This window comes from Mytilus trossulus, chromosome 2 (genome assembly GCF_036588685.1).
Source record: "Mytilus trossulus isolate FHL-02 chromosome 2, PNRI_Mtr1.1.1.hap1, whole genome shotgun sequence".
NCBI lineage: Eukaryota > Metazoa > Mollusca > Bivalvia > Mytilida > Mytilidae > Mytilus > Mytilus trossulus.
This window is the reverse complement of record NC_086374.1, coordinates 35,297,430-35,317,030: the sequence shown is the minus strand read 5'-3', so window position 1 is coordinate 35,317,030 and position 19,601 is coordinate 35,297,430. Positions and strand designations below refer to the sequence as shown.

Genomic DNA, 19,601 nt, shown 5'->3' with positions numbered 1-19,601 from the left:
CATAACAAAAGGGGGGAGGGGGGGACCTCATAACAAGAATAAAAAAATATATCTGATTTCTTTTCAGATTCATTCCTTAGATATGTCAGATTTTGACTTCGAATTAGAAAACATCAATGCCTCTTCAGATTTAGTAACCTTTCGACCAGTAAGTGATTGTTATTCGAACGAAAACAGAATAAGATTACAGTGGGATATTGGAGATTGCTTTGATCCAGAAGCATTAGATTATGTAGGACTTTTTAATACCGAGTGGGATTCAGTAGATGATTTCTTGGCATATAAATGGGCACCCCTTATTCCCCGACATGCTTACACACTCAGGCGAAGATGTGTTCATTTTACGGATGCTGATCTTGATGTAAGTAGACTTTATTTTTTAGTATGATCAGTTTTATCTATTTAAATTCGTATTGCAAGAGTCGTTCAATACAAAGCACATCATGTAACTTTCAGTGATGTTGCGTCTCTCATCTGATTTAAAAAAAATTCTCTGTCTTCGCATGTATTAAAAAGGACAAAATGTACACCTTTCGTCCGAGACTATACACGTTATAACAAAATTGATGACTAATTTATGTATGATACATTTTTTTAATATAAATATAATGATACTGCAGGTATACACGTAAGTCAAAATAACAGCAAATCATTGAAACAAAACGAGGGTATCTAAGCATAACCACATTCTCTTCAACAAAAATCCTATGTCTATACAATATGACTTATGCTCCTTTTATCTATATGTCGTGTACATGTTATTATTTTGTACAGGTTATTACTTGTACAAAATTTTCATATAAGTAATTACTTGTATGATGCCATCATACAGGTTATTACTTGTACAAATATAATTGTACAAGTAATAACCTGTACAACTTTTGTGGAGAAAAAGATAATAACTTGTACAAATCATTATTTACCTTGGCCTATTTGAAGTTCACAACAAATTGTTTCCCTTTTAACATATAATTCATTAAGTTGCCTAAAGGTACAAACTCTCAATATGTGAGTATATTTAATATATCAAATATATGAACAAAACTGTTCTTTTAAGTAGTCAAAACTAAAGTGTCAAGATAGAAAACAGTATAGAAAAGAAATTTCATGATGAAATAATTAAATTGTGTGATGACAATAAATCTTCTAATAATTTAATATTTACACATGAAAGATACAGAGAGATTATTGGGAATGTAAAGGAAGCAAAATTAAGTTCCAAAAAGACTGCTCTTCAAAGATATTTCTTAAGGCAATATGATGTTTTGAGTGTAGCATGCATTGAAAAACTCATTCGCAAAGGTGACGATTTTTTTTACTATTGTACAGTAGATGAACTTTATCCGTTGATTAGAACTGCACATTCTAGAGCTGGCCATGGAAGCATCCATAAGACATATAAGGAGTTAAAAAAACTATTTTCCAATATCAGCAGAGAAATTATAAGAATTTTCATTCAGATGTGTCAGTGTATTTTGAAGAAAAGTCGTACTGAAACCACAAAATTAGTTGTTTGTCCTATCACTTCTACAGACTTTAATTCCCATGTCAAGTAGACCTTGTTGACTATCATTCATGTCCAGATGGATAATACAGGTGGATCATGCACTACCAGGACCACTTAACCAAATTTAGAGTACTGCGCCCTTAAAGGAGCAGCTGAAGTGGCTTACCAACTCATTGACATTTTTCCCCTTTTGGGAGCTCCACATATACTGCAAAATAATAATTGAAGGGAATTATTACAGAACTTGAATTCAAGGTCACTGGCTCATACAGAGTCTCAAAATAGTCACCAAATAAATATTACAAATTTTTTGTCATGATGTATGTTTGAAAATGAATGAATGGAGGGTACCAATTTATTTTTGCTTTTAATGACCATGTCACTATGAACCAGATGTCCGTATTTACGTGGCATCTAGCTGTTTAGCCAAATATGCACATGGTGTCACGTTAGCTTATATTATTACTTTGCGACCTTCGTTCATCTGTAAACTTCTAACATTTCAAAAGTAATACAGATAAACAATTGAAAATAAGAACAGAAAAAACAAACACAATATAAATTTCAAAAAATACGAAAGATAGTGAATTGTACAAGTTATTATCTTTTTCTGCACAAAATTTGTACAGGTTATTACTTGTATAATTAAATTTATACAAGTAATAACCTGTACGATGGCATCATACAAGTAATTACTTGTATGAAAATTTTGTACAAGTAATAACCTGTACAAAATAATAAAATGTACACGACATATATAAGAAAAAAACTGTGAATAAGTTAAAGAGATATTATAACAAAAATCCACGAATGATTTAAAATATGTATATATAGAAAAAAAGTCATTTACTGACGTAATTTCTGACTTATATATCATTTTTTTTTTTATTCTGGTATCACCTAAGTTGGACAAAGGTATATAGAAAAACACATTAGTTTACATTACATTACATACAAGTACATTTGTTGAGGAAGCATTAAATAATATTATGAGGTTTTTTTTTTACAACGGTATGATCAGTGTAGTCGACAGGTTGACATCAGAGAGAATCCAGTTTGTCATATATAATTCTGATAAATTTGCACAATTTTTGGAGTTTAGATTTCTGTTTTTGGTTCATAATAGCATTAAATTTTATAATATTACAGTTCGTAAGGTATTTATTGTCAATTAGTAGTGTTCTATTTGTCAGGAGACTGCTGCATTCCATTACATAGTGGTATTCATCACCTATAGCAGCTCTGCATAACGGACACTTTCTCTGTTGGGTTCTCGGGGAATGTTTTGCCATCTGCCATTTTCAATCGGCAGTTTATGGTTCATGGTCCTAAACCGCGACATTGTTATCACATCTTTATCGTCAAGTACATTAAGGTAGTGTTCGAAATTGTGTAATGTCTTGTATAGGCGATAATTCAGGGCTTTCGGCGAATCGTTTACCTTTCCTGTCCATAACTGTGTAAACTGATCTTCTAGTCTTTGTTTAATTGTCGATTTAATGTTAGGTGGTGTATTTTGGAATGACCATAAGTAAGAAAATCCACAATTGTCTAGAATACTTTTCATCTTGTCTAATGATCGCGATCGAAATGGTGTTTCTTGTGATAACTTCAAAAGGTATCTAAACATGACAGCAGCGAGCTTACTTTCTTTACCGGTAATTAACTTTGTCCAATAAGATATAATTCTAATGTTTATATATATTTCTAGGGGATACCGACCCAATTCTCCGTAAATGAATTCGTTTTGAGTAGATGGCTTAAGATGTGAAAGTAGCTTAAAAAGTTTAGTTTGAACTCTTTCTAGTATATCTATGTTTTCGTAACCCCATATTTCGCATCCATATAGCAGAATAGGTTTTACCAGTATGTCAAATAAATCTACGTGGCATTTAATTGATAAATTGTGAATGCTTCCCTTCCTTAAAACTTCGTACATTGCACTTATTGCTTTGTCCTTTAAATTTTGTTTGCATTGTTTAAAGCTGCCTGTTTTGCTGAAAATAATTCCTAGGTAGTTAAAGTGTTTTACAGTTTCAATATGATGATTGTTGAATCGGAAAAGTGGAGGTATTGTCGTTCTTCCTTTTGAAAAAATTAAGATTTTAGTTTTAGCAACATTTACTCGCATCTTCCAGGTTTCGCAATACTTTTTAAATTTGTTAAGTGCATGTTGTAGTTGTTCAGGTGATTCTGCCAGGATTACAGTGTCATCCGCGTAGAGAATTATGAATAATTTCATTAAAGTTCCAAGTTTTTCTTCTATATCTTTACTTATTGTCTTCATGCCTAAAACATTTTCTGAGATGAGATAGTCTTCTAGGTCATTCAAGTATAAAGCAAATAAAAACAGTGACAGATTTTCTCCTTGTCTGACACCGATTTCACAAGCGAACGGCTCACAAATTTGACCATTATAGCTCAAGCTGGATTTAATATTCTGGTACATGCTGAAAATAGTATTAAACATTTTCCCCTTTATATTGCTGTTCAACATTTTAAACCATAGGAAATTACGATTAACCGTATCGAAGGCCTTTTCAAAGTCTACAAATGCGCAAAATAGTTTCTTTTTTTAGTGTTGTAAAACTTCAATAAGAGAGTTCAGAAGAAACGCGCAATCAATTGTTGAGTATTTTTCTCGGAAACCATTTTGATTTTCTTTAAGAAGAGATGTTTGTTCTGAGAATTTTTTAAGGCGTTCATTTAATACCGCTGTAAAGATTTTTCCGAAACAGCTCACAATAGTTATTGGTCTGTAATTTTTGGGGTTGCGTTTGTCACCTTTGTTCTTGTAGACAGGTTTTATCATTCCTTGGACCCATTGTTTTGGGATTTTTCCGGAGTCGAAAACTAGGTTGAAAATTTTCACATATATGTCTATAAGAACATGAGCTGATGTTTTTAAATATTCATTAATCAGTTTGTCTTCGGCGCATGCTTTGTTATTTTTCAGATTTTTCAGCGCTTTAAGAATTTCATGTTTTGTAATTCTGCTATTTAACTCATCGTTTATTTCTTCATGGGAAATATTACTTTCAATTTGTTGATTTTCTGTATCATCTCTCAGATCACTGTTTAATTCTTTGAAATATGAGACTAATTTGTCGAAATCGATCTTGGGCTGAGCTGTACTTTTGTTTCCATAGGCTTCGAGGAAACTATCAACTATCAAAGAATTTTAATATACAAAAAGTACAAGACGTAAAGATTGAACATTAAACACAGCTAAGAACAGATAATAATTCTTGGACTTGTTAGTCTTTTAAGTAATATAGAAGCAAACTGCCTCGCATGTAATACTTCTTTATAAATCAAATTCCTGCAGATGGAATCATACTAATAATTACTATTACAAATAGCTTATTAAGTCTATATATGTGAACACATATTTGCCAATATTATGAGATAGTATAGAATAAAGAGAAGTGACTCAAAATTGTCAACGGGGACAACCTTACTGAAAACATTCAACGTATCTTATCCAAGACTTCCAAAAACCTTTTTGTGCTCAATCGGTTTTGTATTTCGTCTGCTTGTACAAAAACTTACCATTATTAATGCTTGTGTATTTTTTTTAATCTGTATTAATATGTAATAGAGTATTTTATTTTATTTCTTCAGAATCTTACTTTATGCTCTCTTGGTCTTTAATAATGTACCTGCATTTTCCCTGTTTACTAATTATTGAAAGTTCAACAACTTTTATAAACTGAATAAATATGATGAAGCAAATTAATTTCCAAACGGTTTTTGTCATAATGATCATAAAGATAATGTAAATATAGGATATCTGTTAGTGGCACGTGACACGTGTCAAGTATGCAAGAAAATATATAAATCTCTAAGAATTCAATGTAAAAACAAAACGTCCTATACAGAGCAGTCAAAGCAATCTAAGGTCAAGTTTGCCTGAAGAATTGTAACCTTTTTTAGCTCACCTGGCCTAAAAGGCCAAGTGAGCTTTTCTCATCACTTGGCGTCCGTCGTCGTCCGTCGTCCGTCGTCGTCCGTCGTCGTTAACTTTTACAAAAATCTTCTCCTCTGAAACTCCTGGGCCAAATTAAACCAAACTTGGCTACAATCATTATTGGTGTATCTAGTTTTAAAATGTGTTGCGTGACCCAGCCAACCAACCAAGATGGCCGCCATGGCTAAAAATAGAACATAGGGGTAAAATGGAATTTTTGGCTTATAACTCAAAAACCAAAGCATTTAGAGCAAATCTGACATGGGATGAAATTGTTCATAAGGTCAACATCTATCTGCCCTGATATTTTCAGACAAATCGAACAACCCATTGTTGTGTTGCTGCCCCTGAATTTGTAATTTAAAGGAAATTTTGATGTTTTTGGTTATTATCTTGAATATTATTATAGATAGAGATAAACTGTAAACAGCAATAATGTTCAGCAAAGTAAGATTTACAAATAAGCCAACATGTCCAAAATGGTCAGTTGACCCCTTCAGGAGTAATTGCCCTTTATAGTCAATTTTTATCTATTTTTCGTAAATCGGCGAAAACTATAAACAGCAATAATGTTCAGCAAAATAAGACCTAAAAATAAGTCAACTGACCCCCTAAGGAGTTGTTTATTATTCACATAAACCAAGGTGAGCGACACAGGCTCTTTAGAGCCTCTAGTTTTTAGTACATTTAGAAATGTAGTTTGTAAAATGAAAATGATCCACAGAATATTTTAATCAATCAGGTGTTTCTTAAAAAGACAATAATTCAATAAATATAACAAAATAGATTATGTATTTACCGAAACAAAAAGGACACAATCAATTGAAATGTTTCCCCTGGATTTCTGCCATGTGTTATACATTCTGTTTATTCATATTTGAATGTTTCTTAAAATCTAAAATTCAATTGGTTAAAATAGCATGTGAGGATGCCAGGAGTAGATTTTGTGTTTCTGTATGTGGCTAAAGGGGACCACGTGGTTGGTATCAGTAACACATTCCAGTTCCGTGGAGTGGCTGGATACGATGAAGACTTCTGCTTTGATACATTAGAGAAATCAGCAGGCGCAAATCCAACAACAGAATCAAGGAAACGACGTATGTATACAGGAATTCATATTCAATGTCTCGATCTCATTTCACGGTAGTTTTACTTTTTTCCTCAAAATGATTTGCGCTTTAAAGTACTTCCCAAATATTTTATAAAAAAAGAAACAATTGGTGGCCTTTCTAAGATGTACAGATGATTATGATGAATAGAGCAGTGATATAAAAGTATATCCAGGACGTTAACATCTAACGGTAATATGAATATTACCCCTGCTTTGTACTAGACCGACATGCTGGCCGGATTTTTAACGTGCTAGTTTACAAGGTCCACAGAAAGACATATTAACACTCGGACACATTATTCTGACTCAGACCAATCTATGTTCTTCCTTCTTAATTCTGCGTGCTTAGCGAAGAACCAGAAAATTTCAATTTTCAAGTCTTTTACTTAACCCGGCAAGGTATCAAACTGACGACCACCCACACTCGAAGTGAACACGCTACCTCGAGAAAACCGAGGCGATATTAAAACATACAGAACTGGTCGATTAAAAGAAAATCTTTGATTCAAATGTTCATTGTTAAGAACCTTCCAGCAATAATATATATATTTAAAACAATAATTTATAACACAATAAACAATCGTTTTATTATATTGAAAAATTCCCAGTATATATGTTGTTATTCGTTCTATATATAAGATCATCCTTATCTCTTTTATTTACGAATACAGTTTGTGTTGTCTAATAAGAGATTCTACGACAGAAACAATCATAAATCCGTTTCTACTTCAAATTTTCAGAAACCACTGTCAGTTTACCTCCTGGATTACCATTGTGTTCACCATCAAAACGAAGAGTTTTCAAAGAAAGAATATTAACGGTGTATAAAGATCACAACACCTTGGCATCAGACTTTAATCCTGCTCAAGCTTGGACCGAAAATTTTAACATTGTAAAGCAGCCTGTTGTTAAAGAGTACAATGACAATGAACAAGTTGTTGTTTCTTATGTGCCAATTGTTCCGCTACTGACAAATGATAACAAAGCTACCTATGCACAGGTTGCTGTAGCTGGAAAGAACAAATCCTCCAAGAAAAAGCTTATATATGACATCAAAACTCAGAATGCTAAATGGATAACGGAAGAATTGGTAAGTTGTGTGTCCAAAGGCATGGTAATTTTATCAGATCCATTATTTAAAATATACATCTTTTTAAGTTGATTTTATTGAAAGTCTTTGTATATTTTGTTTATCTTAATAGATTCAACGACAAAAATATATACATGATTGATTACATTGACAAATAAGTTCATGCTAAATGTGGAGAACGAATAAAACTCCCTGTTTTTTTCCTCTCTCCAAAGGTCTTCATTATTTACCATTCCGCCACAATGAAATGAATAAATTAATTATGTTCCATAAAAGTGATACCTGGTTCCGTTCTTTTCTTTTCAGGCATTGATACCGTACCCACCGTCTCCTCGGTGCATTGAATTTCCCATAAGACTACCATTACTTCCGGGACCACAAGGTCTTCTGGAGATAATTACAGCTGGAGCTGGATCGTGTGCATTCTGTAGTCTCAGCAAGGTCGTCATATCAGAATTAGCACACCGTGAACAACTGCACGAAACAACAATCAAGAACTTGAAGTCAGATCTTGGAGCTATGAAAGTAAAGGTACAACTCCTTGTTCATTTCTTAGTTATTTTTCTTCTATATAACAAATCTTTTATTTCAGGGGTTACTTTTAATTAAATACAAGATAGACGTTTTCTTGCGTTGGTGCATTTTTGACATTTTAGATTAAAACTTGATATTAGAAAAACAAGATGTTTTTACTTCTAATTATATCTTAACTTTGTTTACAATGTATGATAAAGTCATTTCTGGTTCCCTCATTGTTAATGTGGTTATTGTTTCCATAGCGCTTACGTGCAAACACGTGACTGTCCCTCATGACATACCATCATTTAACTAAGTATAAGGATACATCATTGGGAGTTCCGTGGAGTTCTGTAAGTTGCAAGGAACAACATTTTTTGCATTCTTATTTCGTTTTGATGAACTACTATCGACAACATCTTGCAATGATTGATTGTTGGTTGCTTAACGTCTAGTGGCAAATATTTCATGCATATTCAGGACGAGAACAAGTTCACAATAAATACTATAGGTAGGTCTAGAATTAATAAAGGCCATCCGGGATGATGGTCGGGGAAATCTGGAATGCCACTGGAAAATGAGGGTATATTGGATAGGGACAGAAATTTTGCCTTTCAACAGGCCACCTACGGACCCCTCAAAGAGTTGTTGCAAGGGTTCTCAACATTCAAAGAACGTGGCACTCTCCTTACACGAGGTATTGGATTTAACGTCCCCAATCTGACCGGACGTGACTGCGAACTTGATTCATCCCGCACAGCCAAACGGACGCCCCATTTCGGCAAACGTTTTACTGCCGGTTGGAAGAAGACCAAGTGACCATATTTCTATTCCCAATCACCCTTGCAAACAAAGCATGTAGTCGAAATAATTCACTACAACGAATATGACTAAGGGTAGGCAAAATTAGATACTAAAATCCACATGCAAGCTTTAGATATGTTTGAAATTTACACATGGCAAGGGCCGTTATATTTGAATTTTATCCCGAGGCGCGTCAGTAAAAAACTGGAAAGTTAAAATTATTGATAAAAATATGAAACTTGAAAGTAAAAATTATCTATTAAAATTTGAAACTTGAAAGTTAAAATTATTTATTTAAATATGAAACTTGAAGGTTAAAATTATTTATCAAATATGAAACTTGAAGGTTAAAATTATTTATCAAATATGAAACTTGAAAGTTAAAATCATTTATCAAAATATGAAACTTGAAAGTTAAAATCTATTTAGGAAGTGATTGTGAAGAAGAAGGAACGAAGACATTACAAACCATTCCAAGGATCAAAAGAAGAACTGTTCTTTAAGAAGAAAATAGGGGATCTGTTGAGGAAGAACAGTGGTCTGTTAAAACAGGCCAAACATTGGAAGAATGAATGTTTAATTAGTCAACGGGAGGCAATAAACCTGAAGTTGACAGAGAATAATCAGGTATTTTAATCCTTTTGTTATTCATATCGGTATTTTCAGTAAAACATTTATGTGCTCGTACCAAGTCGCGAACCAAATGGTAGATTCAAGTTATATTTTAGTCATGTGGAAAATTTAATGTGACAGGAAGATCATTAAATTATTCGATGATTTTAAAAGAAGATTTATAGGTAATCATATTAATAGACCCCTATCAATTGTTGAAGACAGTATTTGCCATGAAGATGTATTTTTGTGAATCATTATGTTACTGTCTCCATGACGCTTTCTTCCCATATCTGACCTCTGTGACGTCTACCCCAAAGCAGTTTAGAAGCATCCCTAAAAGAATTGGTTTTAAATTGGTTTTGTTCTAAAAAAAAATGTTATCCTTTAATATGTAAGTGTAAGCAGTAATGCAGTAAAAGTTGTAATAAAGATAAAATGTTCATATTCGTCTAATAAAAATGCTGATGATGTAAAAACGAAGAAAGTATAACTTAGCAGAAACTTGTTCAAATTATGTAACCCCTCTTTCAAATTCTAACATATAAGATATATGATATTGTTTACAGATTATACAAGATGATAATACACAGGGAACACAAACTACAGACCATCTAATCAAAGAAGCTGTTAGAGCTTTGACGGAGAAAGAAACAACAGATAGTGGTATGTTTGCATTATCTATATCGTAATAAATTTCGTCGGGTGAATCTTATAGTGTAATGGATCGACTTTTGATAAAAATGGAGATAGCTATACATTTTATATCCAAATGCAAAACTATGATACGAGATTTCTACGAGTTTTTGTAGGAACTACACTGTTCTATTTCCACACTCCCATTGGATTATTATAGCATATTCATCATGTTCAGATACAGATATTTGTATTGTGTTTGTATCTCCACTATTTTCAAAAAATGTTGCTTTAAAATAATTTTTAAAGTAAAAATGCATTATGTAATTGTACTATGCTTTAATCAGTTTGCATGGTTTGAACTCAATCGCTAAGCAATTATTAGCAAATCCAGCGGTTCAGATTTGGGGACATTACACAGTTTCAAAACCCATGCTCTATTTCCAATAGAAATATTGTACGATAACAGTTGTAGAGAAGTGTTTTCACCAGAAAAGGGATGTTTCATTTAAATAAGTTGATTGCCTATGAGAAACAAAACAAAACAAAAAACCACAAAAAAACCTCAAAAAACAATCACACAAAGAGTTTCTGTAGATTCGATTCCTGTATAATTTTTTTTTGTGTCAGTCAAATATTCATGGATTTGTGTTTTAAAATGGCACTGGCTTATAATTTATAATTTTACATGATAAAATCACATAACTTTATCGTTCAGCTGGCGTAGTACTTCTAAAGCAGACAGAATTATTAAAGCAAAATGAATGACAATTGTTCTTCTTAAAGCTCTTCAGCTGTTTCGGTTCTTATACATCATTAACTTTGAAATATTAAAGCTCTTTAGCTGTTTCGTTTCTTATACATCATAAACTTTGAAATCTGAAAGCTCTCCAGCTGTTTCGGTTCTTATACATTATTAACTTTGAAATCTTAAAGCTCTCCAGCTGTTTCGGTTCTTATACATTATTAACTTTGAAATCTTAAAGCTCTCCAGCTGTTTCGGTTCTTAAACATCATACACTTTGAAATCTTAAAGCTCTCCAGCTGTTTCGATTCTTATACATCATACACTTTGAAATCTTAAAGCTCTCCAGCTGTTTCGTTTCTTATACATCATACACTTTGAAATCTTAAAGCTCTTCAGCTGTTTCGTTTCTTATACATCATACACTTTGAAATCTTAAAGCTCTCCAGCTGTTTCGGTTCTTATACATCATACACTTTGAAACCTTAAAGCTCTTCAGCTGTTTCGGTTCTTATACATCATACACTTTGAAATCTTAAAGCTCTCTAGCTGTTTCGGTTCTTATACATCATAAACTTTGAAATCTTAAAGCTCTCTAGCTGTTTCGGTTCTTATACATCATAAACTTTGAAATCTTAAAGCTCTCTAGCTGTTTCGGTTCCTATACATCATACACTTTGAAATCTTAAAGCTCTCCAGCTGTTTCGTTTCTTATACATCATTAACTTTGAAATCTGAAAGCTCTCCAGCTGTTTCGGTTTATCATACACTTTGAAATATTTCGGCAATCTCAGAAAAGCGCTTCGGATGCATACAATTTATAACGTGTTGTTTTTCGTTTTTTTTTTCTCAATACAGTGATTTCTTTTTATTAATTCTTACTTTCAGGTTGCAACACTATTTCATCGGATACAAGCTCTGATGCAGATAATAAAGAAAATGGATGGAAAATACAAAAACCAAAACGCATGCGTATGTATTTACATGTACACTCCCATGTTTTTTTATGATTTTTTTGTTGTTGACATAAATGGCGTTTAACATCATGACTTTTTTGTATCAACTCTTGTATAAATCAGAGGCAAGAGTAATTTACCGATGTTCAAATTAACAACATGTCAAACAATAAACCGCGGGAACTTCAAAATGAGCAAAACCGTGTGCGTCAGTGTAGTCGTTTTCTTTGAATACGTCCTCTTCATAAGAAGCCAAATTCATTCAAAATTTTACAATTGAAATTTGGACACATTTTGTACAAACCAGGCGACTTTTCTGGTATCTAACGACAGTGGAAACATGTTGCCATTGAGGTGAGACACAAACACATCATACCTGACAACCATTTTTTTATGTTGAGGTGTAGATTTTAGCCGTTCTATCTCAAAACTGTGTTGGGAAAGTATTTGTTTCAGGTGCACAACCCTGTTATATATAGTGTTAATATTCATGAGCGTAATGTAATAATCTAGATACGATTGGACGGCGGGCTTGATACTTAATTGTTATAGTATATAACTTTAGGCTTGCTTCTTTGTTTCAAGTTCGCCTTCAGAAAGTTATATCTCAACAAAGCCAAACCATTCAAACAGTTAACAGAAATGTAACCGTTCAACGTGTTGTCATTGACAAACAGGAAAAGGAAATCAGGGAACTTAAGAAAGCACTGTCGGTAAGATAATTTATACATAGAATAACCATACATTGTCTCGAAATATAAATTTGTTAGGGATTATGTACCCTTGTGTTGATTCAATGCTTAACATATGGAAATTTATAGAAAATCCACACCCACAGCCTTAATCCTTGTACTCTCATATTTGTCAATTTGATGACTGATAGATATAGAATTATTGCATGCAGTGCTACGTTGATTTCCTACAATAAAAGTGTATTAATGTAGTTATTGGTTAAAACAAAAAAAAATATGGACCAAATCAAGTACACCTTTTAGGGTGCGTTCGACTTTAGTGACTCAGCACGAGGTATTTTTGAATTCACAGGTTGGTTAGAATATTTTGTAGAAAATGAACTCTAGCACATCATAGAAAAGTAAGTGGGTCATCTATGTTATAAATTTTATAACGAAAACTCTGTATTAAAGGCTGTGGATTTTCTATAAAAATCTTGGTTTATTTGCCTCAAAGTACTCTTTTTCTAGTAAATACAATGAAACAGTAAATACTAATGCTTTTCATCAAGTTTCCCCTTGGAATATGTACTAAATGGCCTATCTCTATTATTCATTATATCTGTAGTTTTGATACAATTGAAGTTTGAAAAATTCGTACAAAAATTGCTACAGAAGGGGTCATAAACCTTAAGCCTTGTACAAATAACATTGATATTTCGAGACAATGTATGGTTTATTTATATATGACCGCCCCGTATCATTAATGGTATTTCGGAAGACTTAACGCTCTTTTGGAATTATATATGGCAAACACCATTCCGAATATTTGATCCTAATTGCTCTTTAACTTCTAGTTTTCTTTGGCCTTTATTACTTTATGATACTAATATGTAATACAAAATGTTAAAATACCAGAAGTATCCTTTGCCATGACATATTGGTACATAAAGATGTTCACATTAGTCGAAAATGAATGTAATCAAAATCCACTGTGACTTTGGAAATTGGCAATCTCATGCCAAACTATCTCTCTAAATGTATACTCAATAACAATGTACTACCTCATTCTTAGTGAATATAGATGGTGATCTTAGCTTGAACATAGCTTAAGGTTTATGTACCATTCTGTGGCCATTTTTGGACGAACGTTTTAAACTTCAATTGTATCAAAACTACAGATATAATGAATAATAGAGATACACCATTTTGTACATATTCAAAGGGGAAACTTTATGCAAAGCATTATTTTTTACTGTTCCATTGCATTTAATAGAAAAAGAGGACTTTGTGGCAAATAAATCAAGATTTTTATAGAAAATCCACAGCCTTTATCCTTGTACTCTCATATTTGGCAATTTGATGACAGCTAGATATAGGATTATTGCATGCAGTGACTAACATTGATTTCCTTAAAACAAGTTTATAAATGTAGTTATTGGTTAAAACAAATATAAATATGGCCAAAATCAAGTACACCTGTTAGGGTGCGCTCGACTTTAGTGACTCAGCACGAGGTGTTTTGGAATTTACAGGTTGCTTAGAACTTTTTGTAAAAAGTAAACACTAGCACATCATAGATAATCAAGTGAGTAATTTATGTTCCAAATTTAAAAAACAAAAATCTCTGTATTAAAGGCTGTGGATTTTCAACAAAAATCTTGATTTATTTGCCACAAAGTCCTCTTTTTCTACCAACCGCAATGAAACAGTAAAAAATAATGCTTTGCATCAAGTTTCCCCTCGGAATATGTACTAAATGGCCTATCTCTATTCTTCATTATATCTGTAGTTTTGACACAATTGAGGTTTGAAAAATTCGTACAAAAATGGCTACAGAAGGGTACATAAACCTTAATACTCTAGATTGTCATTTATATTTAATTTATTTGTTCATATTACCCCTACGTCCACTCGATTGGTCACATTTACAACTATTTAGTTGATAGTAAGCTATGTTACGACTATTCCTAGGAGTGCTTTTCTCCCCGTAAATCTCAGCCCAAGACTACTTCTTGAAAAAATTAATGAATTACATAAGTTGTCTTTCTTTGAACAAGAATACTGTCTTCATGTTAACTTCAATGTCTCAGTTGTTTTTCAACCTTGTAAATACTAACCGTTTCAAATGGTTACTGCAACTACTTTATATGTGCATTTTTCAAAACTTTTGACATTAGGGTTACGAGAGATCTTGATCAAAACTATCGGACGACACCTTTCATTTGTCATAAAATTAAAGACTTTCAACAAATTATGAGATCTTGGCTGTGTTATCTAGAATAAATATAGATGATTAATTATAGACAATAAGAAAATATAAAGGTCAAAAACTGATCAGCAGCACAAAATCTACAAATAAGTCAATGTGCTTAAAATCGTCAGTCAATTCCTTATAGCAGTTATTGCCTTTGAAAGATGAATTCATCGACCTTTAAAGGTATTTTTGTAAGGATTTTCTACCATATAATAACAGATTTTCTTAACTATACTTGACACAACCTTTTTGAATTTCAGGTTCTCAATGCTAAGGTTGTCAATTCTATATCACCCTAAATGTATATTCAAATTACAAAGTAGAACCATACATTGAGTGTTTTAATAGTTTGTGATCTTCGCTTGAACAAAGTTTTCTTTAGTTTTGATTATCATTTATGAATTTTATGTACATATAACCTTCATATCACTCGGTAGATCACTTTTACAACTATATCTTCGGTGTCAATAATTATAGATTATCGTTGATCATCTCAACGAGATTGATTTTCTCGCTTGAGCTGGAACAGCGAAAGTGAGAAAAGCAATCGAGTTGAGATGACCAATGATAATCTATTTATCGCTATTTTACCTATGACGACGTTGTCAATTTCATCATGTGCATGTCAATTTCGTTAGCAACGCCACGTGGCCTCCTTAGTTTCTAGTGATAATTATTCCATCTCAAGCGAGTAGCATGATATGAAAATTATCACAAAAAAAGATCAAACGAAAAATGCACAAAATAGCGATAATACTATATATCGACTTTGTGTAACGAAGTACATGAGTTGTCTTTCTTTTAACATGAATACTGTCTATATGTTTACTTCAATGTCTCAGTTGTTTTTCAACCTTTCAAATAGTTAACCGTTTCGAATTATTTGCTGCATCTACCGTATATGTGCATTTTCAAAATTTTGGATATTTAATTATAGGGACACGGGAGATCTCGATAAAAACTATCAGACGACACTTTTCATTTGTCATAAAATTGAAAACTTTCAACAAATTTTGGAGATTTTATTAAGAAACAAATATAGTTTTATTTCTGTAGACCAATAGAAAATATAAATGAGAAAAACTGATCAGCTGTACAAGATATACAAATAAGTCATTGGGCTTACAATCGTCAGTCAATTCCTTATAGCAGTTATAACCTTTAAATGTTGACTTCATCGTCTTTTAAAAGCCTTTTTTTGGAAAGAATTAAGTCGATAGAGATGACTATAAATGACCAACATGATGGAATAATATCATATGTCATTAATGTCGAAATCGTTAGTCCATTACTTAAAGCAGTTCTAACCCTTGATTGATCATTTTGTTTTGTTGAAACCGATAGAAAAAAGCTTAAGAGAGAAACAATGAAAGGCAAAAATAGACATCAGGACAAGATAAAAACAAATCATGTCAATGAGACCAAAATAGTCAGTTAACTCATTATCATGCTTATAGCAGTTATTTTCCCTGAATTATAGGTTTTACATAAGAAAATGCATATACCAAGTCAGGAATATAACAGTTCTTATCCATTCGTTTGGTGTGTTTGAGTTTTTGATTTTGCCATTCAATTTTGTACTTTCCGTTTAAATTTTCCTCCGAGTTCAGTATTTTTGTAATGCAACATTTATCTTTCTTGCATTTTTTTGTATGGCAAATATAGTCGATAGAGACAAACTGTTAACAGCCAAAACAATGGTACAAGATCAAATAAGGAATTATTGCCAAAATCTTTAGTCGGTTCCCCAAAGGAGCTGGGAGCTTATTCACGAAGCATCCGTTAACTAACGGACCCGTTAACTTAAGCTCCCTGGTGTTCTTAGTTGAATAGTGTTTTTTTTTATTGAGACCGATAGTAGACAGTTAAAGAGAGAATTTATAAGAGATAACCATGGACATCAGTACAAGACAAATACATAAGTTGATACGGCCGAAATCGTGATTCTATTCCTCAAAAAAGTAAATAAATGATGAATTTCCATTCAGTATTTTCAATTTTGGCAAAATACTTTCGATAATATAATTAATGAATTGTATCAATTCTATACAAAAATGTCCAGCCAGCGATACAGGATAATTGAAAGACTAGTTAAACAGAAAGATATATCAAAACAAGTAGGTAATATTATTTAGTTTAAAACTTTCCATCTCTATACTTTTTATTGATTTGATTTGTCTTAAAGAAACAAGACAAGGCAAAGACTACCGCTGATAGAAAGCTAACAGAAATGACAGAAAGAGTCAGAAGTATCCTCCGTGGTCGCTTTAAAGAAAAGCAAGGAGAATGGAGACAATTTGCCAGGAAGATCAATGTAAGTACTTCTGTTGATTTTGAAAACATATGATCTGTATTAATTTATCTTGATTTTCGATTTTTTGAGGGGTATTTACAAGTCCTTTCAGAAACTCTGGTCTGTTGCAAGTTTATTTACTTGGATTATGATATATATGTTTTTGTCAAATGGCTTTCAAAACTCCTTTCATTGATTATAAAAAAAATATTTTATGGTTTTTCAAAAAAATACAATGGCATGACGTTATTAATCCAGTCTTATCTGTTTAATCTATTTTTATTCTAATGCTATTTCGACTAAGGCAATTTTGTTTATCATATATATTCTTTGAATAATAAGCACATGTAATTCTCTCTTTATCTCAACCAGAATGGACCAATCCACGAAATCAGACCTATGGGAGCAACAGGAGCCGCTAATCAACAAGAGGAGGCCATAACAAAGCAACCAAGACCTTATTTTGGAATCAACTCTGACTATTTACAAGGATTACCAAAGCGTATACCAGGCAAATCGGAACGTATATGTCCAACTTGTAAAATGGTGTTCTCTCCAAACGTCGACCCCCATGTCATAGAGGAACATATAGTTTTTCATCAGGTGTATAGTAAAAAGGTTCATGCTGACTGAATGTTTTGATACCCATTCTACCTTTCCTACATTGTTTTTATTTTTGCATTTAAAATAAAAATACATTATATAACCTAAAACAGAATTTTATTATACTTGGAATTAGGATTTTCTTTATATCTAAGACAGAGAAGCTGTCTTCAATTATTACAACAAGTTTCAGCATTAAAAGGAGAAAGCACGGGGTAAAGGTGAATATCAATAATTATATAACTCACATGGTTTTGTCTACTGTAGACTATTTTCTAACATGAGTTTTATTACAACTGAAAATAGATATTAATGTAAAAGTAAGTTGTGGTATGAATAAAAAGAAGCTAAAGGTCACCGTATGGTGAGCAAGGTTAATCGTGTTGTTTAACTTTACAATTGAAATTTTTGGTTGTATATTTTACGACGACAGTGGTTTGAGAAATATAAAGGATTCTTTGTTTGTACCAAGAAAAAAATATTTTCAGATTTCACTGCCGTGTTAAAACAAAAACTTTTGAGTCAAAGCTAATTAAAAGGATTTATGAGTTGACATGGATCGTATTCAAATTTACAGAGCGTATAAACAGTATCACTGTAACATTTAGAAACAGCATAATTTCCTTACCAAATCTTTGTACATTTAGAATAACAATACATTGTCTAGAAATATAATTTTGTATTTATACAAGACTTGGGAGCAGGAGTGAGGCTATGCCGAGTGTTTCTCAGGTCTGTCCCGTTTTAAGCTGAGTACAAATACAATTTATATTTTCGTGACAATGTTTGGTTATTCTTTATATATTGCAGCTACTACTACTGTTCGGAATGAAATTTTAAGGGTGCAAACTATATTTGTTTTAAATTTTGTGCCAACAACGTAAAATTTCAGCGAATTTGTATTTTAAATGACTTCATAATAAAAACTCTACAAAAACTTATTATCAACGCCAAAAAACAGGCCTTTATACAGTAACTGACTGTATACCATAAATGATTTTACGGTTAATGTAATTTGTCAACGCAAATAACATAGCTGCAGTATTTATATGGAATAATTTAGTCAAAGTTTCAACTAATTTATAGAAACGAAATCCCTGAATAAATGATTTAACGATTATACTGAAATTTTAATTGTGACGTCAGACATAATAGATATGTACCGATTATTATGTTTTCTGTATACTTTGCATGATGGAAACAAGTGGTTTTTTTTTATTTTATTTCACTCGCAAACCGGAAGATGATATGGTAACTTAAGTGAGACATTGCACACTATTTTTTTTTTATATGAAACAATATTGTTGATGCCTTGTCTATTGGAATAACAACTTGTGTCGTGAAGTGAGGACAAAGCATCCGGTCCACAACTGCATCTATCAATAACCTGCAGTTATTCTTTGTGTAGATGGGATGGGTAACTTAATAAGTCGCGTCTTTGGCTAACATACTAAGTATTTCATTGTTTATGATAACACTACCTTTAATTAAACTATGACCAGCGGTAAATCTGACATCCTCTATTTCTAAGACTTGCATCCCATATAATATCAGCTACTGCAACGAATAAATATATAGAAATGTCATTGATAAAGACTAATCGCTTATAGATGGTAATTCTTTTATCTTTATAAAACTTTGAATTCTTCGACAAAATAAGGATTTTCTACCCACAAGAACGCATTATTTGAAAAAAAAAACAATTCGGAAGGTTAGATTTCCAATACTCTTCAACTTCTAATTTATCTGGCTTGTTTAAGTCTTTTGATTCGATTGTCATTAACGACTTTTTTTGTTGACAGACTCGAGTCTTAAAAATCGATGACAGTG

General features: G+C 32.3%; 1 protein-coding gene across 1 annotated transcript; it reads left to right on the top strand.

Annotated features, from left to right (window-relative positions):
- The first annotated feature begins 45 nt into the window (after positions 1-45).
- On the top strand, positions 46-17,861 carry LOC134705739 (uncharacterized). The gene is made up of 10 exons (XM_063564457.1): positions 46-361; positions 6,397-6,574; positions 7,329-7,678; positions 7,985-8,209; positions 9,428-9,625; positions 10,180-10,276; positions 11,880-11,963; positions 12,533-12,660; positions 17,061-17,189; positions 17,541-17,861. Exons 1-10 carry the CDS (start codon positions 83-85, stop codon positions 17,799-17,801), a joined length of 1,929 nt encoding a protein of 642 aa, XP_063420527.1. The 5' UTR covers positions 46-82; the 3' UTR covers positions 17,802-17,861.
- Positions 17,862-19,601: the final 1,740 nt, after the last annotated feature.

Coding starts and splice junctions, on each gene's coding strand:
- LOC134705739 (XM_063564457.1), top strand. CDS start 83: ATGTCAGATTTTGACTTCGAATTAGAAAACATCAATGCCTCTTCAGAT. Junction 8,210..9,427: donor TTGGAGCTATGAAAGTAAAG/GTACAACTCCTT, acceptor AAATCTATTTAG/GAAGTGATTGTGAAGAAGAA. Junction 12,661..17,060: donor AACTTAAGAAAGCACTGTCG/GTAAGATAATTT, acceptor TTTGTCTTAAAG/AAACAAGACAAGGCAAAGAC.